The sequence below is a fragment of the Alexandromys fortis genome, unplaced genomic scaffold, assembly GCF_014885135.2.
Source record: "Alexandromys fortis isolate MF-2015 unplaced genomic scaffold, M_Fortis_MF-2015_v1.1 scaffold_15, whole genome shotgun sequence".
In the NCBI taxonomy this organism is placed as follows: domain Eukaryota; kingdom Metazoa; phylum Chordata; class Mammalia; order Rodentia; family Cricetidae; genus Alexandromys; species Alexandromys fortis.
Window position 1 is genome coordinate 6,655,867 of NW_026067911.1, and position 23,150 is coordinate 6,679,016.

The 23,150-nt window shown below is 36.4% G+C and overlaps 1 protein-coding gene across 4 annotated transcripts in view; it reads left to right on the forward strand.

Annotated features, from left to right (window-relative positions):
- Positions 1 to 23,150, forward strand: part of Afg2a (AFG2 AAA ATPase homolog A) — a 155,106-nt gene that overhangs the window by 46,374 nt on the left and 85,582 nt on the right. For all 4 annotated transcript variants that reach the window (XM_050138278.1, XM_050138279.1, XM_050138280.1 and 1 more), the window contains one exon: positions 4,010 to 4,136. In XM_050138278.1, coding sequence (XP_049994235.1) covers positions 4,010 to 4,136 — 127 coding nt within the window. The remainder of the gene's footprint in view (positions 1 to 4,009; positions 4,137 to 23,150) is intronic.

The following is a 23,150-nucleotide window of genomic DNA, read 5'->3' on the forward strand; positions in this document are numbered from 1 at the left end:
TGAGCCACCATGTGGTTGCCGGGGATTGAACTCAGGACCTTTGGAAGAGCAGGCAATGCTCTTAACCACTGAGCCATCTCTCCAGCCCCCAACCACAAAATTTTTAATCAGAAAGGGCATTTGCATAGCTGGATTAAATCAAGTCCCTAGATTATAATTGACAAATCCTCAAGAGAACCACAGGCACACAGTCAAGTAATCAAAATATTGACTAATAGGAATGAGGGGCTAGAGGGTCGGAGGAGCTGCATCTGGGTACTTAGGAGCACCTGAGTCCAGCTTCTGCTCATAGGTTTTCCTGTCATTGGTTAACAGATTTTCAGTTGTATTTAGATAGACTTCTTATGAAATTTTATTATAGCGTTTCTGTTTCTGAAACCTTTTGTTTTTTGGTATAGCCTCTCTTAGAAACTTTGCAGTAATTCACCCTAACAAAACCTCCCCCCCCCCAAAAAAAAGAATAGAATGTGCTGGGTGGTGGTAGTGTATGCCTTTAATTCCAGCACTTGGGAGGCAGAGGTAGATGGATCTCTGTGAGCTCAAGGCTAGCCTCTTCTACAGATCCAGGACAGCTAGAGTTGTTATACAGAGAAATCCTGTCTGACCACCACCACCAAAAAGAGGGAGAGAGGGAGGGAGGGAGGGAGGGAGGGAGGGAGGGGGGAGGGAGGGAGAACGTTTCCTTAAGGGAGGGAAGGAGAAGGAGAGAGAGAGAGAGAGAAGAAAAAATAGAATGCTAAACAAAGCTGAAAAACAGCAAAAAAAATCCCAAGTATTTTTATGCAAACTAAATTGAGAAGTGGGCCTGAATTGAAAACCTTTGTCACTTGTGCTAAATATACGGAATTGATTTTGCTCTTTGTATGTAACTACTAAGAGCAGTAAAGAAAGGATAAAGGTTAGCAATGAAATGAGGACTATGCTCTTTTTAATCCTTATTTGTATTATTTTAAAGTATGTGCATGAGTGTGTGTATATATCTGTCTTTGAATATGTACACATAAGTTACAAGCAATTCTGAGCCACCTGACATGGGCATTGGGAACTGAACCCAGATTCTCTGTAAGAGAATACACTCTTATTAAACTCTGAGCCTCTCTTCAAATGGAGCACCGTGCTTCTTGGGCCAAAGAGAAAACATTTCAAAAGAGATGCCGTCCAATCATAAGTAGTAATAATTCATTTTATAGAAAAGGCATTGTATTACTTTTTACCCAAGGGTCATTCTTTTGCACTTAAAAATGTTTTTGCTATAGAGAAATCTAATACTCTTTTAAAAAAAAATAGATGAATGCTCAAGTTACTAGGTTCAAATGTTATGTGCCAAAACCAACCTAAAAGCTTAAAGATTATGATCTTGAAGCATTATATACAAATGCTGGGTAGAATTCTCCTCCTAAAAATACACACCCCCGCCCCAATTTTTTTTTTCAGCTAAGTAATGAGAATTGTTGAAGAAGTCAACAAGAAGCTAAAGGAGTTGGAATTTTTTTAAAAACAGTTTATTTCCTGAGTGAAGCATTATTGTATCTGAGTATACAGTCTTTGTCGGGTTTTGAGGGATTTACATTTTACTTTTACATTGCAAAACTCTGAAAAGAATATACTATATATAAATCTTAGGTTTTCAAAATAAGTCATTTCTTGAGGACTCACAAGGCACTTGAGCATGAAATAAACTGTTGAAACTAAATGTAAGGAACTCTATAAGTCTACAATAGCGGTCCGCTCTGACACCCAGGAACAAAGGCCTTTAGTAAAATATAAGGAATTCTATAAGTCTATGACAGTAGTCTCCTCAAACACCTAGGAATGAAGGCTTTTTGTAGTACATTGAATACAGGCTGATGCATTCCATTGTGCCTGGTTGTTACAAAGCATGTCAGAGGAACTATTCTCAGTACTGACTTGGTGGTTTCCATAGCAAGACTAGGGGATGTTTTCTACTATTTCATTATGAAGGCTTTGAAGGGAACTGGCAATTGATTTCTTGTTTTGATTTGTTTTCTTCAGACAAGGTTTCTCTGTGTAGCCCTGACTGTCCTGTGTTTTTGGTTTTCTTTCTTTATATATTTATTTATTTTTGCTTTATGCCTGAAAGCCACTTATGAGTGAGTACATGTGATATTTGTCTTTCTGGGTCTGAGTTACCTCACTCAATATGATGTTCTAGCTCCATCCATTTGCCTGCAAATTTCAAGATGTTATCTTTTTCTGCTGTGTAGTATTCCATTGTGTAAGTGTACCACATTTTCCTTATCCATTTTTCGATCAAGGGGCATTTAGGTTATTTCCAAGTTCTGGCTGTGACAAACAATGCTGCTATGAACATGGTTGAGCACATGTCCTTTTGGTATAATTGAGCATCTTTTGGGTATATACCCAAAAGTGGTTTTAAGGAAGGTTATTTCCTAATTTTCTGAGAAATTGCCATATGAAATCCAAAGAGGCTGTACCAGTTTGCACTCTTACCACAATGGAGGAGTGTTCTTTTTACTCCGCATCCTCTCCAGCATAAGTTGTCATCAGTGTTTTTTATCTTGGCCATTTTTACAGGTGTAAGATGGAATCTGAGTTCTTTTGATTTGCATTTCTCTGATGACTAAGGATGTTGAGCATTTCCTTAAGTGTTTTTCAGCCATTTTAGAATCATCTGTTGAGAGTTCTCTGTTTAGGTCTGTACTCCATTTTTTTTTTTATTGGATTATTTGTTCTTTTGATGATAAATTTCTTGAGTTCTTTGTATATTTTGGAGATCAGACCTCTGTTCAATGTGGGCTGCCATTTTGGCCCTGACTGTCCTGAAACTCTCTGTAGACCAGTCTGGTCTGAAACTCACAGAGCTCCGCCTGCCTCTGCCTCTGCCTCTGCCTCCAAGTGCTGGGATTAAAGGCATACATCAACACCATTGTCAGTGGAAACTGGCAATATTGATTTGAATGTGTCGACCCCGAAGTGTGTTATTTCTAAGATTCTGAAAAGCTTACGTTATGTTCTCCTCATTGCTACTGTCCCTTACTTCCGTCCTTTCTTGTCCTTCCTCTTTTTTATGGTCCTTTGCCTCTTCTTCAACTTGGCACTTGGCATCATACAATACCTCATGTCCACTTGTAAGTTGTGGGTCTGATGATTCTGTCCTATGGATGGTCAGTAAGTTTTTAAGCTTCTACCATATGTTGAAATCTGAATCCTGTCAGTAACTATACATGGTGATATGCTAAATGTCCTTTCACATTTAGCATATGTTAAATGTATGAAGATAATATTCATCCTAGGACAGAAGACTCTGTGTTCTTTACTGTTCCTCCCCAGTACATTTTACTGGATATGTGTGTTAATATACGCACAGTGCTGTTTCATTCCGTAGATTAGATAATTCATAGATAGTTCTGAGTAGATCCGAAGAAATCAGCATGATTCTGGATGAGAATTGTTATCTTTTGATCTTGATAAAGGGTTCTCTTACAGTATTCTTACTTGATTTAAGGGTTTTGTGTCTGTAGAACTGGCTTTGTGAATGACTTCACAAATGAACCAGTTTGTTCAGAATTGAGGACTGTGGTGACTACCCACCTGCTGCTGTGTTTTTAAAATACTTGATAATTTCTATGCATTCCATTCTTGGGAGATATGCAGAGTTTTCAGCCTTCCTTTGAGCAATGAGTCTATACCATAAGGAACTTAATTTCAGTACCTGTCCCTGTCAATAGATATATTGCAGATATAAATTTTGACTGTCTTTAAGTCTTTGTGTATTTGAGGAACTGGTTAAAGTAATCTTACATCTCGCTTCCCAATCCTAGTTTCATTTACTATTTTAGTTTTAGAAAAATCACCATATTTCATGATATAGGAAAGGAAACAATTGGAATATAGTTTTTTATATAATTCAGTTATTAATGACTCTTCAAGCATATATTTGCAAACATATCTTTTCTTATAAAGAACTTTTAAAATAGTGTATTTAGGATAGGAAAGAAGATTTTTAAAACTGTTTGCAAAATATCAGTTCTTCAGGTGCTGGGAATGTTGCAGACCGTGTATTGGCTCAGCTGTTAACAGAAATGGATGGGATTGAACAACTAAAAGATGTAACTGTTTTGGCAGCTACTAATCGCCCAGACAGAATTGACAAGGTAAGAAAGGAGGTGATATGGGTGTTGTAGTTATTGGGTTTATGTTTTTTTGTATTGTATTGTCAAGTTTGTTTTGTTGTATCACTCTTTTAAGTTTTTCATTAAGAGGACATTGGAGGCTGTGTAACTGTTTTAGTTACATGCTACAGATTTACTACTTCCTGTTAGAGGACAAGAGAAACCTACGGTTTTTGGTGAACCAGTCTCCCAGTGTTCAGGAAAGTTTTGAATGGAGTTTTGACTATGGATGACCCATTTGTATTTACACTAAGGGTATTAGAAAAGTCTGGTCCCAGGTTTTATTCTCTTGAGTGTAGGTGAACTAGAGTTGGAACGGACTAGCCAGCCTCTTACTAACGCAGAATGTCATACCCTTTCATTGAGAATTACAATGAAAAATGGGGAGAATGACTAGGTCCAAGGCCACCCAGGGAACTACTCTGTTAATGAAAGTATTTTGCAACTCTCCAGCATCCCCTCTACCCCTCACTGCTGCCACCAACTTTTCTTTTATATCTCTAGAAAATTAACTATTCAAGACATTTTTTTTAAGCTAGTTAGGCTTCTTTAGGATTTTTTTTTTATTCCTCTATGTCATGGTAAATGTCCAAGCCATTTCATACTTGAGAGAATCATGTAACCTACCATTACTATAGAAATCTTGTCGTAACTATTGCTTTCACTGTATTAGAATGAAAATAATAATAGATTCTGTTCTCACAATATGTACCTTAGATGTAATTCTCTGAAGTTTTTAAATTGTGACTTTTAAAAGAGCCTTGAAGGTAAGAAGGAACCTTTCTGTTAGAAGAGCATTTTTATTTAGTTCAGTTAGGCCTTTGACTGTAGTGAAGGCTTTGGTCAGCAGCAGGTAAGCGGACTTGCTTTCCCTCACTGCTGCTGTGTTTGCACAAGCCAGCTGATGAGTGCTGAACATCTCACAGATTTGTATGAAAGGGAGGAATAAATTTTATCAAGGAGTATGGAACGTGGTGATGCCAAATAAATCCATTCCTCACCAAGTTGCTTTGATCATGTGTTTCACCACAGCAATAGAAACCTTAGTTAACTGGGACAGAGGTGTAGCCATCTTTGAGCAATGCTGATTTGGGTGCCTTTAGGTATATTCCCAGGCGTGAAGCAAATCATATTAGTTCTGCTTTTAGTTTTGTGAAGCTTGGATACTGCTTTCCAAAGTGGCCTGTGCTACTTGTACATTCCCACCAGCAGGGTTTAAGTACCCCTTTGCCCTTGTCCTTTCCAGTGTTTGTTGCTTTCTTATGATTGTCTTTCTCACTCATTGTGATGTGGAACCCCAGTTTAGTTTTGTTGTGCGTTTTCCTCCTAGTTATGGATGCTTAAGATTATTTTCATGTAGTTTTTAGAAGATATACATTATCACCACAGGGCCTTTACACAGTCAAACATCAAAATTCAGATAATGTATTTGACCAGGATGGCCAGGACCAGAATAGTGGCTGCAGGAAATAGAATTGCTTGAAATCGACGTGAGACATCAACTTTGGAAGAATTTGAAAGACATGCAGGGAACTTAGCTTCCAGTATTCATGAAAAGTATTCAGCCTATTAGTTTTCTGTGTCTTTTGAAATGTAGTAGACAATTGTATACATCATTAAAGTCTACAGTTTATTTTTATTAACTGAAACATAAAATAATAAAACATTCCAAATGCTACCCAAAATGGTGTAGTATAGCAAAGTTTGTGCTTTTCGTTTCATTGTAGTTGTGGGTTGGTTGCTTTTCATTTTGAATGCTACCTTCTTATACTTAAGATTATAAGTTTCTTTTTAAAGACTTCATTAAAAAAAAAAAAAGCAAGTCTTATCTAGGAGTGGAAAAGTGACTTTTCTTTTTTAACTATGAGAGTTTTCAGAAGTAGGGGGATAAATTACCCTTAAGCTGGTGGTTGTGTGAAAACAAGCAAACAAAAAACCCTTTGACCATAGAACACTAACTTTTTTATTTAAAAATTACTACAAAGATGACTTGTCAAAAGCTACATATTTTCTGTTTTCGTGGTTGTTTGTTGAGCTTACAAAATTTAGATTATGTTTAATATGCTATCCTGAAAACTGCAAATTTAAAAACAATTTTTATTTAGATCAAAATAAGTAGTTGTATAATTGCTTAAAGTTCGATCACTTTTAAATTTAAATAAAACTTCCCTTTTATTGCAAATATTCCTAGATTCCTGAATTTTGTAACTGATGCTGAAATTAGCCAGGAACCAAAGTCATATATTGAATATTTTAGAACCATTAGTAGAATTAATTTGATAATGTTTTCAAACTTAATAGAATATTAATAGTAATGAAATGCCCTTTCCTGTGTGGTACTCATTTTGTGTGTGTGTGTGTGTGTGTGTGTGTGTGTGTGTGTGTGTGTGTGTAGTATTTGAAGTAATGAAGGTGTGCATATAATTTTAAGGACCTTCTTTTAATATGTACAGTCTAATTTTTCTATCTAGGCATTTTTATGCACTATAATCTTGAACTGTTGTTGTTCCAGACTTTGCAATATTTTAGTGATCAGATGTTTTTGATTTGGTGTTGCAGTTACTCTTTTCTAACACAAGATGGTGATCCTCACTTGCAATGCTTTGAGTGGAAGCAGCTTTGCTTTCAGAATAGTCACTCCCTCTGTGTTGATGTGTTCACTGTGTAATTTATGTAACAAAGTGAGAGATTTATGTTTAGATTTATGTGAATTAGAGATAAAGGAGATGTGAGCTTTAGGAAAGGGCAAAGTTGAATGGTGAAGTGATTAATGAGTTTATCATGTGCTAGGCTAAATGAAAGAATTCAGATGGAAAAGGCACACCAATGTGTACTTAATGATTCTATTTATTTGACATTCAGAAACAGCAGGACTTTGGTATCTAAAAATAGACGTGGCAGAGGTGGCTTAGCAGTGAGAATACTTGCTGCTTTTCCAGAGGACCCACATTCAATTCTCAGTACCCACGTGCAGTTCAAAGATCTGTAACTCTAGCTCCGGGGACTCCAATGCCTTCTTCTGATCTCCAAGAACTGGTATGCATGTGGTGAACACATATGCATGCAGGAAAAACACTCATGCATATAAATTAAAAATAAGATCTGGGAGCCAGGTCATGGTGGCACACACCTTTAGTACCAGCACTCTGGAGGCAGAGGTACGTGGATCTCTGTTAATATAAAGTTAGCCTGGTTGACAGAGCTAGTTCTAGGACAGCCGGGGCTGCACAGTGAAATCCTGTTTCTTAAAAACAAACAATAAAATAGATTTGAGTCTTACAGAATTTGTAACAAAATGGTACACCAAACCTTTTTGAGATTATATAAATATCCTGTGATTTGGGTGTGAGATGATTTCTAGGCTGTGTGTATGTATCAGAATTCTTAGATTCTTGCACAAGAATGTGTAGACTTTCTAATATTACAAATTATATCAATAAATTTTATCAGTAAGGAAATACTCTTGAACAAAAAAGTGTTGTTTGTTTGGTTTTTTTGAGACAGGGTTTCTCTATATAGCTTTGGTGCCTTTCCTGGAACTAGCTCTTGTAGACCAGGCTGGCCTCAAACTCATCGAGAAATCCACCTGCCTCTACCTCTTGAGTGCTGGAATTAAAGGTGTGCACCACCACTGCCTGGCACTAAACAAAAAAGTTTTAAATTCAAACAGCAAAGAAAATTTTGGCAAGTTGGGTGGAGGTGAGGCTTTGTACTCCTTAGCTCTCTCCAAGCCTTTGATTATCTTTGCTAACCCATTTACCCAGATCCCACATTACCTGTCTTCCTGAGTTCAAAGCTACATCTGTCTACAAGAAGGGCACTTTATTTCAAACTATACTGCCTGGAGTTCGGCTCTCAAGTAGTAAGAGTTGTAATGCTACAAAGATTCTTAGAGAATGGTGTGCATTGTTAACACATTGGACTAGAACTAGAGAGATTTTACGAGTCGTTGAGATATGTTATTCAGTAACATGAGTCTGTTTAGTTTTGTTTTGATTGCATTTTTATATGTTGTATGTGGTGTAATACAGTATAATCTAAAGTATCTCTCTTTTCTTTCCCCACTACCTTAGTGCAAGATCATCTTCTAATTTTATAGAGCAGGTAGGACAGGGGAACTAGAATAGTGAGTAGCGGTAGCAAACATTTTAACCTTCCATGGCTTTCAGTCTGTGATACAGAATGAAGTGTGTGACCTATGTAACAAGCTTACTCAAGGCTATGTTTTGTTCTTAAAAAGCAAAAACAAAATAGTAAGCCAGTTGTAAGATTGCCCTTTAGATGTCTGTTCTTATCCCCCAATTTTCACTTTGTGTGTTAAAATGCAGAAAAGTATTTATGATAGTACATTTAAAACAGGTGTGTATTATTTAATTAGAAATGTGAACACAATAAAAAGCACTGAGCAAGGTGAGCAAGATAGATTCAAGTATATTTATTGGACTTTAAAAAAATTTTTCATTAATACCATATTTGAGCACTTGACACTGTTTCCTTCCTCTTTAATGAAGTTTCTGCCCCTTTTTCAGACATTGGCAGAGGCATGATATTTATGAGTGTAATAACTTTTTGAGATTTATTCTAAACTTCTGTAAAATGTCTTATTGTGTGCTTAATTCTTTTTTTACTATTCATATCTGAAATCCATAATATAATCTTCGACATTCACATTGTATTACTTGATGACCCAGATACAGTGTGAAGCATAGGAGAAAAGATGGGGAGTTGTTGAAATAGGAGCGGCGGGGGCTGCCTTCCCAGCACCCCGGCCGCTTGGCTAGCTTATGCCCGAAATAACAACACACAAATTGTATTCTTTTAAACACTGCTTGCCCATTATATCTAGCCTCTTCTCAGCTAACTCTCGCACCTGGACTAGCCCATTTCTAATAATGTGTGTAAGCACCCCAAGGTGCGCTTACCGGGAAGATTCTAGCCTACGTCCATCCTGAGTCAGAGCTTCATCGTGTGTGTCTCTGAGAGCAGAGCTATCTCGCGTCTACCAGGGAGAGCTGAGCATGGCGTCTCTGCTCCAGAGCAGAGCTGTCCGAGTCTGTCTGAGGAGGCTTACCTCACTTCCTTTTCCTCCTGTTTACTCCTCCCACCTATGTTTTATCCTATCAGGGCAAGCAGTTTCTTTATTTAATTAACCAATGAAATCAACAGATTGATATATGACACTCCCACATCAGGGAGTGTGGAAGGCAGAGGAAGGGTAAAATTGTGTAGCCATTTTTCTATTTCTGTGACCTTACATATCTGGTAATTTATGAGTAAGCATTTCTAAACCAGTTGATAAGTTTTGTTTATGCTCCAAGGAAAATGTAGCAGAAGACTGAGGGCAGTGAGCTACATATAAAACAAGCTAAGTAGAAATTGGCACACCACTGTAGTTGGTGCCCATGTTTGTGGTATTTTTGGAGCCCAGATGCACTCATTCATATACTATTGTATCTCGTTTTCATGAATTATGACAATGATAAATAGTTATTATATAGACTGTATGGCTGACAACTAAAGTTATGTATTTGCTTGCCCTTTAAGAAAAAAAAAATAGTTTCCAGAACCAAAGAAAGTGAAGCCTTGTGGACCATAACTTTTTGGATGAACTGTTAAATTTCTGTTATTAGATCATTCACCAAATATCTGCTTAGTAACCTGTGTGTGATGTGCAATAAATAAGATTTTAGAGAAAGGAAGCCAACCATGCCAAACAAAAATGTTCACCTTTGGGGCTGGAGAGATGGCTCAGTGGTTAAGAGCATTGCCTGCTCTTCCAAAGGTCCTGAGTTCAATTCCCGGCAACCACATGGTGGCTCACAACCATCTGGAATGAGGTCTGGTGCCCTCTTCTGGCCTGCAGACATACATACAGACAGAATATTGTATACATAATAAATAAATATTTAAAAAAATATGTTCACCTTTTTTTTCTTTTTTACCAGTTACAATAGCTCACAGGAAGCACAGCAAGTGCCTGACATTATACAGATGTTGCAACCTGTTTTCTCTTTCTGCCTCTCCTAGTTCCTTACACTATTTTTTAGCGTACAACATAACTAACTACTTGGAAGGACTGTTATCTCTTGTGTTCACTGATAAGGCTAGAACCTAAAACACATAGCACTAGTTAGTATGTTCTTCTTAGCTTATTGCATTTGGAAAGCATCTGCTTTTCATACATCAGCTATAATTTTACCAAACTAGATTGTGTCAGGCTCTAACTTTTGTTATATGTACTTCATTGAAAAAACTAGTATTTCCTATTTTTTTAATTTGTCCCTTTATTAAGTTATATAAGATAGCAGGCTGAACAAGCTCAGAGCATGCAAGTCAATAAGCAGCATTCCTGCATGGCCAGTTCCTGACCTGTTTCTCTTCATGATGGACTGCGAGTCAAAATAATCCCTTTCCTCCCCATGTTGCTGTTTTGTCATGGTGTTTACCATAGTAATACAATGCACACTAATATATGTCCCATAAGCCATCAGAATTTCCTTTATGGAAAACAAGTGTACAGTTTAGTTAAAACCAAAGTATATTTATTGCTATACATATTAATATTCTAAAATATGAAATTGAGTCCTTGAAAATAATTAGAACAATCTAGAGATATTATATAGCAACTTGTCCTTGAAAATAATTAGAACAATCTAGAGATATAGCAATTTATTAACCACTCTCACTTGCACATCTACAATATGCCAAGTAATGTACATTATATTGAATTATCTCTAATTCTTCTAATAATTCTAAAGGTAAGCTTGTTTTTCAGTTTTGAAAATAAGAAAATTACTGTTCAAAGAGATTAGTTTTCCATAGTTGAAAAACTAATAAGTAATGAACATAGTGCTGTAAGTTGACTTGTGTCGAAATTTGCCTTTTATTTTAATCATACGGTGTCAGTTTCTCAGTATTAATTACGACAATGCTACTTATTTCCTAACCTTCACTAGAGATTGCTTTAACATTTACATTTCTATACTGTAGCATACTTTTAAATAATCTGAGAGTTGTACAGTAGTAGAAATGAGTTGCTAATTCCAGAGAATAGTAAATTCTTCATTTTGAAGTTAGTACTTAGGTTTCTTTGTAGCTTTGGAGCCTGCCCTGGAACTAACTCTTTAGACCAGGCTGTCCTCAAACTCACAGAGACCTGCCTGTCTTTGCCTCCTGAGTGCTGGGATTAAAGGCGTGTGCCACCACTGTTGTGCTTCTCTTAAAGCAGTCTGACAGATCTCATTTGCTTTTGTCTTGCTCACCCCCTCAAGGAGCTTGTGATTGGGCTTATATAACCATGTTACACATGCAAAAAATAATCAAAACTCATTTTTACTTGGAACTTTTTAATCACTATTTTATTTGTATCATTAACAGGGATTAGTCTGCCATATGAGCCAGGAGTTGGTCATTACTTCATTTTGTCATCTCTCATGTAGGATTCCCTTTGTGTCTAAGTCAGTTGTTTAGTTCCAGTACTGCATTTAATCAAGTTTCATTGTTTTAAGACATTAATTGTTTAATGTGTTTCCTTCATTGTGGTTTACAGGAATACGACCAAAGAGCACTACTATAGTGTTTTATTCTTTTGGCTGGGGGGGGGGGGGAGCACCACTCAACTCCCAGATAAATCACACACAGTCTTACTCTTATGATTTCCTGGCCTTATCTTGGCTTGTTTCTTGCCAGCTTTCACTAACTTAAATTAACCTGTTTACCTTTGCCTCTGGGCTTTACCATTTTCTTATTTCTGTGTATCTTACTTTCACTCTTACTCTGGCTGGCTGGGTGACTGCCCCTAGAGTTCTCCTCTCCTTTTTTTCCTCATTGTTTCTTCTATTTATATTCTTTGCCTGCCAACCCCGCCTATCTTGCTCCTGCCTTGGTATTGGCCATTCAGCTCTCTATTAGGGCCATCAGGTGTTTTAGACAGACAGAGAATCACAGCTTAACAGAGTTAAACAAATTAAGCATAAACAAAAGTCACACACACCTTAAAATAATATTCCTCAATACACTAAAATTTGGTGCTCTATCGTTGTTTTGAGCATCCAAGTTTTTAACTCCCCCAGATTTCACATTTAACAGGATAATAGAGAAGATTTGTTACTATTCATTATGAAAATGAGGGAAAACCACAGAGAAAGAAGTGAACATTTCTGGTCATAGAGTTTGTATATGAATGTAACAGCATATGAAAATGATACAATGGAAAAACTAGAAGATTTTTCAATATTATACTTAGATTATATTTTTAATCAAATATCTTCATTTTTACATTTTACATTTATTCTTCACAAATCTAACTTTCCCTTTCATGGTAGAATTTACAACCAGAAAAGAAGTAAAGATCAATTATAATAAATATGATGAACCTTTTCACTAGACTCAAAACATTGACACTGGGTTTATCATAGTAAGTTTACAGAGAGGAACTTGTAGACAGTGTTCATTAATATCTGAGATCACCTTAAGTTGTTATTTATTGACTAAATAACTAGTCAGAGCTCGACCAAACCCTAGAGCCTCCTGTAGAGTAAAAATTTTCCTCTTAGTTTAAAACATTAAGCTAAAAGATAACATAGTGTGTGTGTATATTATTACAAAAAGAAAATTATAATCTCCCCCTACACCCGATGAAAGCAAAAAAAGCAAATATCTTGCTGAATTCTCTTGTTAATTTTCCTTTATGTATGCCTCGGGTCATTGAGATTAAAATTCAGACAGGCAATAAAGATGGCTTAATTCTGTTTTGCTGTGAGATCTTAAGAATCTAGGTTTTTATCTCAGCACTATATAACAAGTCAGGCATCCCACTAATGATGTAAATTCATCTGTGAGGACCTAAGCCCTCTGCTGGTACACGAATTTGTGCGTGCGTGCTTGTGTGCGTGCGTGCGTGTGTGTGTGTGTTTTTCTTGAGTTACTTTGAAGAGTCTTATACAACACTGGTTCTTTAGTTTAAGGAGGTGCTGATTGGATTTGTTATTGAGACAGGCTCGTGTTCTTTAACCCAAGCTGATGTTAAACTTACTGTTTTCCTCATATAGGTGTCTGTAACCAGGAAAGATTTGAAGTTTTTATACTTTATATATTTACATATCACATTTACGTCTTGTGTGTCTTGGTTATTTCTGTTTTTCTAGGTTCAGTTTCCCTCCCAGCAGAGACTAATGATAAGGAATCATTCTGTCCATATGATAGGCTAAAATTATACAGTACTAGCATAAAAACGGATATACAAAATAGTATATTTTCTGAATTTTCTAATTGCCAAACATTAGCATCTTTATCTTATGTTTTATATAGTTTCAAAAGAACATCCTTTAAAAATCACAGAGCACAGACATTTTCTTTTTGTTTATTGGCTAATGCTCTTTGATGTAACCTCAGAGTAAAAATTAACTCTTGAATGATTTTAATTCAGGCACAGAAGCCAAAGTGATCACTGTATCAGTTACCCAAAAACCTTTCAACAGTGGATCAGGTTAGCCTAGGGATAGCAACACATTTCTATTTTGAGAGTCCTGATGGACTGTAAAATTCCCACCACCTTAGAGTCAGATTTGAAAGGAATATATTTAGTCATGAACTTAGAGATGAGAAATAAAAGACATCGGAGATATACCATGATAGGTACATTGCAATTAAACAATATTTTGAGGACATTTTACTTTTTAAAACATTAAATTTTTTCCTCTGCAGGCACCAAAACTATACAGAAAAGCCCTGTCTCAAAAACAACAACATAAATTGGCATGTCTGTGCATTAGGGAAACAGTAAAGAACTACAGAAATGGCTGGTCCATGGTGTGGTTAAAGGGAAGGTTTTAGGAGAGGCTGTCTAGAGGCATATGAAGAGCCCAGAGCAGACGAAAGAAAGAAAGTAGACTGAACATGGGGAGCAAGAGGATGCACATCCCATCCATACATTTAAAGCTTGTTCTAATACCTAGTGTTGTAAACACTCAGGTCCTAGATACAGGCATTAACAATTTTTCCATTAATGTGTCATAGTGCTGTGTAAGTATGATATCTTCTGTAGAACATAGCAGCAGCCTTTTTGTTGTTTTTCTCCTTCTTTTGCCCCTGAAGACATTTTCTCCCCAGCATGAATCACTTTGTTTAGTTTTTGTAGCTTATGTCCATTTAAAAATCTTTCATTTTCCCAACTGTGTTAAAAGTATACTTGCAAAGACATCAGTGATTACAGAAAAATCCAGTTCTGCTTTCCCCCCCATCCCTAGAATTGTCATTAGCTCCAATGAGTTTTCTGTTCTGTAAACTCTGCTCTTTGATCTCAATTGAATTCATTAATGATCATTATGATGTAGGAATTAGACACAAATTTGAATCCAGTCAGGTCACTGGTTGTCCTTTTTAATTTAAAACATATCCCATTTTTCTTCCCTATCATTATGCTGTTCTGGTTCAGTTCTTTCCCAAGGTTATTGTGGTTGCTCTGAATTGGTTTCTCTGACACTGGTTTTTTCCTCTTCCACTTTATCATGATTCTATTTTATACTATTATTTCTGAAAGAATGTCTACCATGAGAGCATTGCCTGCTGAACGACTTAAAATCCTCTTTTGACTGCTCAAGTATAGCTCTCCTGGCTCTCACTGTTGACAGAAGTGTGCCACCCTGATCTTGCCTCCTTACCTTAACAGTTGTGACTGCAGTCAGGTCCTGCACCTGCTGAGCTCATTTATTTCCTCCCTACTTACTTGAAGACCTGTTGAACAGCTAAACAGCTGTTGTTCAGACTTAATTGCCTTGACATTACCTAGTTTCTGTCCTGAGGTTTTGTTGCCTTGCTGTTTTTCTCACTTACATCTGTTTTCTACCTTGTTCTCTGCCGTGTCAGTCATTGATTTTCTGACCTTGTTTATCCTTTGCTGTTCTTGAAGTCAGAAGACATAAAGTCGTTCCGAATAACTCCTAGATAGCTGCTGTTATGTGACTGTTTGCCCACTGAAAGAAGACATACAAACATTCAAATGCTATTACCACATAATTTTTTAAACATGAAACATTAGTTTTCTTAGGAATTCTAATGAAATCAACAATTAGGAAAAAATTGTTTCAAAAGAGAATCTCAGTTTTATCTCTTGTATAGTTCTAGAAATTTTGAATCAGCAGGGGGCAGTCAAAGCAAAATTTCATTCTGCTAGCTTATGAAAACAAATTTTTATTTCTGTAAGAATTGTTCTATAATAGGATGTGAACTGCATTCTATAATGTATTTATGAACAGAATTCAGAGCTCTCTAATGCTGGATCTCTTAGAACTGTACTAAATATGTTTAGCTGTAACAGATAGTCTTTTTTTCTTGTTATATTAAAAAGAAATTTGACAAATAACTGTTTATTTGTTGGGTTTTGGTATTGGTTGTTTTTTAGTTTTTGTTTTGTTTCTTTGTTTTATTTCTAAGTAAGTGAACACTACTTAGAAAATAGTTTTCTAGCTTAGCAGCTTTTCTTTTATTAATCTTTTTTTGTTAAAATTATTATAGTATTTCTTTATTTTTTCCTGTGAATTTGGGGATAGTCATTTAGAAGCTGTGGCATAACACTATAAAATATGGCTCATTTTTTTGGTCATATTTGTTTTCTTCCCGAGGCTTTCCTGGCAGTTTCTGTCTACTAGTGATACAGATAATGTTCCACCATGTTAGCCTGGCTCTTCTGAGGAAGAGAGAATTTATTCTAAACAGGATTTATCATATACTGGAGGTACCCTTGTTTTGTATACACAATAAGAAGATTCGGGAAAACTGCCTTTGTGTAAACACTTGAGTGGCTCCCAGACAAGTGCAGTCCTGTCTGCCGTGGGCAGGAAAGAGCTGTGTCTTGGAATGTTGCTGAGAAGGAAATCCCTTTTGTGTTCCACAAATGATATCCTTGAACTTTTTCAGAATGTAATTTTAAAATGACAGCTCTGTTTGTGTTTCTTTCTATTTATTAACTTTGCATGCTCATAGTTCAGAAATGGATTTAATCAGGGGGAAAAGGATTGTGTTTGAAAACACATCTTCTTGGTAGTTTTTTTGGAAATCGTTGGTAGAAATGTTGTGGTAAATATTAAAATATTTCAGTAAGAATTTGTTATTCTTTGTTCTCTTGGCATAGAAACTTTTGATAAGTCTTTGCAGACTTAAAGACTATAGCATCTGCCACTTCCCTTTAGAACTTGCACTAGAAAAATAACATGGGAAAGTGCTTTTTAACACATAGGTTATATTGTTTTCAAGTTTGGTGTGATGGAGCTTTATTTTATTAAAATTAATTGTATAAGTTTAACCTTGAAATGTTTAATGAATGACTATGTGTTGAATTATAATAGTTAATAATTCACTTAGAATTGTATTTAAGTTTCTTTTTAATGACTGAAGATTGGTTATGGCTAGACTTTGTAAGCAATTAGCAAAAAAAATTATAGACTAGAATTATGTCCAGTTTCCTGTGCGTGTGGTTACTTTTCTTCTTCCTTATGAACTCTCATCAGTAACTATGTCATTGCTTAATAATAATTCTCTACTTCAACTCTTCCTCTAAAACTCAGCAGCATGTACCAGGCCTGATGACACACCATATACCTGTAATACCAGTTCTCTGGGAGCTGAGGCAGGAAGGGTCCTGTCTCAAAAATAGAAGTCAAAATAAAAGCATATTTATTTGGGAGTGATCTATAATAATGTCCAGATGCAGGATTTTAGAAAATTATTACATACTTAATATGATCAGGATAGATAGATAGATAGATAGATAGATAGATAGATAGATAGATAGATAGATAGATTGATTGATTTCCACCAGTGGTTCTCAACCTTCCTAATGCTGCAACCCTTTGATACAGTTTTTCAGGTTGTGAGAGCCCCTCAACAATAAAATTATTTTTGTTGCTACTTTATAACTGTAATTTTATTACTGCTGTGGGCTGTAAATAAATATTTTTGGAGAGAGAGGTTTACCAAAGGAGTCCCAGAGTACAGGTTGAGAACACCAGCCTCTATTTACTTAAAATACATTGAATATTATTCATCATAATAAAATTAATGCCCATTCTGCTAAAACTGTTACAACGAATCCTAAGTGTTGGAGCTACAGGTCTTTTTCTTAAGTCTTTGAAAGAGAAGACTGTTCTGTTACAGGGCTGCATACAGTGATATGATGGCATCAGGATTGTGTTGCAGTTTTATTTGTGTTATGCTAATATTTAGGATATCTGCCTACATACATTTCTAAGATATTACTACTTATTTCTGCTTATTCTCTTATTTTAGATATTCTCATTTTCTACTTATGAATGACTAGAATAATTTTCATCTCCCCATTTAAATTTTTCAGTAATCCTTTTTGCCATATTTCTTTGGTGCACTTTTATTAGCTTTTGCAATTACGTTCATAGTTAAGCTTTCAAGGTCAACTTAGCATTAAGAATCTTTTATTTGAAATAACGTCTAAAAATCTTTCAACTATCTAGGTGAAGAAAATAGGAAGAGACCATGTGAGGAGCACTGGTTGCGTTCTGTCCACTGTGCTCTTCACCTTCCCTGCCTGGCTTTCTATTAGGGACTCTTAATTCGTGTGGTTTTATCTTCAGCCTATAGTATAGAAATATATGGAAAATACCTTCGATCCATGGCTTCCTTCCTCAGATTTGTTGTTAATTTAGTGTGAGATTATTGTTAACAGATGAGGATCCCAGAGTCAAAGCTTTTGTTGCTCCAGGTCCTCCATCTAAAATGTGTAAGAGCTAGAATTTGTACTGTGGCTTCAGGATGTGCACATTTGAGGAAAGCCTTTTTCAACTGTCCTTAAATTCTGCTTTTCAGATTGACCCTGCGGTTAGCTTCTGTTGTTAGGAATGTTAAGTCTACATATTCCTGTAGATTTTACTGTTAGAATTCTGGTTTCCTTTCTCTTTGTATTGAGCTCCTCAACAGAAAATGATGTGAATTGATTCTCATAGGATTATAACTTAGTCTGTTCTGTCATAATTTCCTTAGACGGTGATTGTGGTTGAGGGACCCTGTCTTCCCTGAATTGCAGTGTCACCATCCATTTGATAAATACCCAGTCTTCATTCTTGTCTCAAAGAACAAGTAATAATGCTCATTCTTAAATTTAGATGGCCTCTTAGTGTAAACCTCCTAACAATTAAATAGCCCAAACTATTTATGAGCAGTGTAACTTTCCACAGCACAGCGTGATCTAGCTTTTTTTGCTTGTTTTTTCCTTATGTAGATAGCCTGCACTAGAAATGGGTTTTCAGTCATTCTAGTTTGGACTTTGTGTGAGAAGAGGATTAGTGTCTATAAAATAAGGTTAGCTCCTTGGCAGGAGTGCTGGAGAATTGGGCGTGGGCAACTCATGTAAATCAGTGAGCTTAGAGACTGTTACAAAGTGCATATGTAAGACATAGTAGTTATCAGTTCTCTTCTGGTAAGGGGTGGAGAATGAAATTTCAATCATGGGTAAATACCTGATTTTATGCTTTGCTTGTTTGAATTTTAAGTTGTATTTTAATTGAATATTAAATTGTACTTTATCTTATGTTTCACTTTATCTTTTAATTGTGTTACTGAAAGTTTTCATCTCAGTGTGCATCAGCTGTTTTCAGAGCAATCACTGTTAGTAAACTTCAAATATTCCTTTGGGACCTCTCAGCACTGGTTTTTCTCAGTGTGAAAGTTAATGACAGGCTGCTCAGACTGTCTGAAATTCCATGTGTTTGGTGTTTACGTGGTCCTTCATCATATTAGAAGTCCAATTTCATTTGAGCTTTTCAACTTTTGGCAAGTGCTTCAGTGGATTCTTTCTTCTGATCACCTTAACTTGATGAGTAACTTTGTTATTTTTAGCTATCCCATGTTGATGCAAGTCTACTTTGAGTAGAATAGACTAGAAAGTATTTAGGTATAAACAAGGAAGGCTGACAATTGAAGAATCCCGTTCCTCATCCACATTTCCCCTGGGTTTTTATTCTAACTATTAGTAGCTCCATACTGGCCTAGCAACAACATTGTTCTCTTCCTCTCCCATTTCTGCCTTTCCCATTGTCATGTGATTTGCTTTAGATCCGCATACTTACCAGACAATCTATAGCGTGTACTAATTGAAATACTATCTAAAGCTTCTGTCTATTCTAATAGTTTGCCAGCATCTATAGTACTATAGAAGGGTGGGGAAATTTGAGTTCAAAATAAATGCGATCTAGACCTAGAGACTTTCTTCTTTTAGAACTGTTTCCCATTTCTGGGGTATTATGAACATCTTACTATGTATTTGCCTTTTAAAATTTTTTTTTATTCTTTAGAATTATCACAAGATAATGAGCAAAACATGGAATTCTTATTGGGGTTTTTTAATGTACAAATTCAAGGAAAAGAGAAAAGGCATTTAAAAGTTTTCTAAGCCAGGTTTAAATGAATAATGCTAATATGGGATGTCACTGTGGACTGAAATCTCCTGGATGCTCCAGAAAGACTATATAAAGCTCTTCCATTTCAGTTGCAGTGTACTGTCACCCTTGTTAGATTCCACTAGAAGTCTCTTTACCTAGTTTATTTGTGATACGAGCCTGATTTGTCTGTGCCCTGCCTATGGCAGTTTTTAAGGAATATCTGATAATAGGATAATGTTTTAATACGAGAGCATGTTAAAGAGGTGAAGATAAAGAATAAATGGGTGTGTGTGCAGTTTGGATCATGCAGGAATCTTTTCTCTGTTGACATTAAAGCAATTCAACTTAAGGAATGTGGTAGAAGGGAGGTTGAAGTTACTTCATTCCAATGCTTTCCAGAAGCTGTCTGCTTTATTGAGATGAAGTGAAGCTGCCTTAAAAAAAAAAAAAAAAATTCAAATAGGAAAGGCCATAAAGAAGGCAGGACTCTCCTTCACTTTCCCTTCATGAACTCTTGCTGTTTGAAAGGGAGTTATATGACAGACACTGTTAGATATCAAAACTCACAATTGGAAATGAAGCGTTCACTGTTTAATAGCACATGAGACAATGCAAAATAAAGAACAGTAAACAGATGAGCTCTTGGCAGTGACCTTGTTTACAGTGAGTGGCACCCTCAGAGAAGAGACAAACAGCATCAGTAAAGCAGGACGCGGAGTGGGTGATTAACAAAGATGACATTAGATTCTGGCACTGCAGTGGGAATAAGATCAGAAAACAAGCTTCAGGCAGTAATGCCTCAAGTTTTCATAGAAATAGTAATGCGGTATATAACAGTAACTCAAAGAATATGCAGAATGAACAAGCACAAAGGAACCTCCTCTGAAAATCACCTTGCCCTGCCTCTGCATCATGATAGGAGCTATGTTGCCAGACCTTCCCTTCTGAAACCATAAGCAAACAAATGCTACCTGTCCTAAGGTGGGTTTTTGTTGTTGTTAGTGGTATCAGTAAAGTCATTTATCACAGTAACAAAAATGAAAGCAGAAATTAGGACAAAGAAATGAGGCCACTGTGATTAAACCTGTTCATGTGGTTCTTAGTCTTTTGGAACTGTTATTTCAGGATGAACTTGGAAGGTTTTGCAGCTTGAGGGTAGAGAATCAGAGCTAGATGAGAAATTCTGGTGGGGCTGTAGAAGACCAGAATTCTAGTAGACAGGCACACAGAAAAGACTGTGCTTTTGATGTTAAAGAAAAGAACAGTGACTCTTGGGTGGGGTGGTTGGACTTGAAACCATTCATTTTAGATTCTGACAAGGAATTGGTATAGTCTTTATGTTCTGAAACCTTGTGGAAGTCCTTTAAAAATGTGACAGTCAGATTTGCTGGAGTAACTTTGACATCAGCAAGCATTTAGATTGTGGGTTAGGATTACGGTGGAAACCAGGAACACAAAGCAGAACATAGATAAAGTCTGATGCTGGCATGGGTGTTTGCTGTTGTTAACGGGGGTAAAAAGTTAGAGCAAGTTCTGGCAGAGACCTCAGGAAGGGGGATCAGAAGGTATGGGTGAGTACTTTGAGACTGCACAGCCTGAATCTTTTTCTCTCCACTGATCTCCTTTGCCTATATTCCTTCTCCCTCCCCTCAGACTCACTTGATATGTGGAACCCTAATCTGTGTCTTTTCTCTTAAAATAAAAGTGAATAGAACAGCGGCTCTTGAGTAGATTCTAGATCCCAGGAAAAGGATATAGGGTTTTCTTTTTTGAACTTAGCTGTTTCAGTTTTCAAGATTTTGAAAGGACATGTTAACAATAAAAAGGTGAAGAACCCCTGTGAAAGAATGTTCTGCAAAGAAGAAATAAAAAAATCTTTTTTGTAAGAACCTTTTTATTAGAAAGAGCTCTACTTTTCCTGCGTGATGGGCACAGTAATGAACTCATTGTTTTCTCAAGCTACTGTTAAGAGTAAGTCACCCTGAAAAGAATTCTAACTCCTGATTTATTTAACAAAGTATTACTCATGCACATCCTATTAACATAAAACTAATCCCTAGTTAAGCTCACAAATTTCAACATCACAGGCTATGTAGTTTTTACTAAAAAGGACAGCTTCCTTTATCATCAAATGTAAGTAAACATCACCAACTCTGAAGGAGCAAAGCCCATTCACTCATGGTAAACTGAAGTATGCTGTTGTGGAAAGTACTTTCCTGTCATGGAAACTGGACCTGATGTAGTCCCCAGCAGTAGAAACAGTGGGAAGTTCAAATAGACTCTAGCCCCTGGGGGCATTCACTCCTCCAGGTTTATCAGCTACATCTGGGGACTTCATAGACACATAAACCGGCCCCACCACAGCCTTCTCTTTGTCCACAGCACTGCTAGGGAAGGAACTGAATGGCAGCAGTGATGGGTGATGTTGCTGGCGTGTTATAGCAGAGAACAGATTGAAATTGCTGCCAGTCTAAGTCCTCGTTTTTACATGAATGTGACAATTACAGCTTTGAGAAGATGAAAGAACTTGTCTAAAACTACTTTGGCAAAGAAAATGACTAACTTGGATCATAGATTAATTTCTGTCCTCCATCTATCTCTATATCTGCCAACTTTTGACATTTCAATTTGGGGAGTCTTTTCAAAAGACCAGTCTTGGGTCTTGATACAATTTCATATAAACATACTATAAAAATGCAGGTTTACTGGGGTGTAGTCTTAACTTCTATATAGTTTGATAACAGTAGGGATGAATAAAACATCCTTTCAGTGTTTCATTTTCAAATTCAAGGTGTGCTAATAACTGTTGTATAGTAGCTTCTCAAAGATAGCTGAGTCAAGAAATATAGCACACAGGTAGATTATAAACACAACAACTGTTGCTGTATGTCAGTGGGAAAAAACACAGACACAACATTTTAGCACAGTAAACCTCCTAAAGAAAACAATGCCTGCTATAACCTGCCTGCCACAGTCAGGAAGGAAGTCAGCTAGGAAGAATGCCAAAGTGTCTCAGCACTGCAGCACAAGAGAACCAGATTCCTATAGGAGGGCAGACTTCTAACTCAGCTGCTCTAATTACAAAGGTGTTGATTTCAAAATCTATTTAATACCAATAAAGTAGACAATAGCATTGAAAAAAACTTGAGGAATCCTGTTTAACCCCTCTGTTTTCAGTTGGTGTTAATATTGGGTCAGTGAGTGTTATTTTCTCCCTGCTTCAGCATTCTGTCTATTGTGCTGTGGGAAGAAGAGTCATCCTGACAGATTGCTTTCAGAGTTCAGGCAATTAATTCTCCAGTAAGCTTCCTTGCTACTTACTGATAGCTGTTCCATGATTCGGAAGAGATAGTTCTCACAGATGTGCAAATAGTTTATTAGTGGGTGTTTTTTGCTTTTAAGTTTTTGCAAGTTTTTAATCCAGTGTTCCAGTATATATATTCACAAAGTCTCAGTTGTCTGTTCAAAATAGCCTCGACCTCCAAGAGAATAAATACAATATAGTTTTGAACCAGATATTAGTAACCATGATCCAAGAACAGGGATTCAGGTTGCCCAAAATCATGTTCCACTGTAAGAGTGATTATAT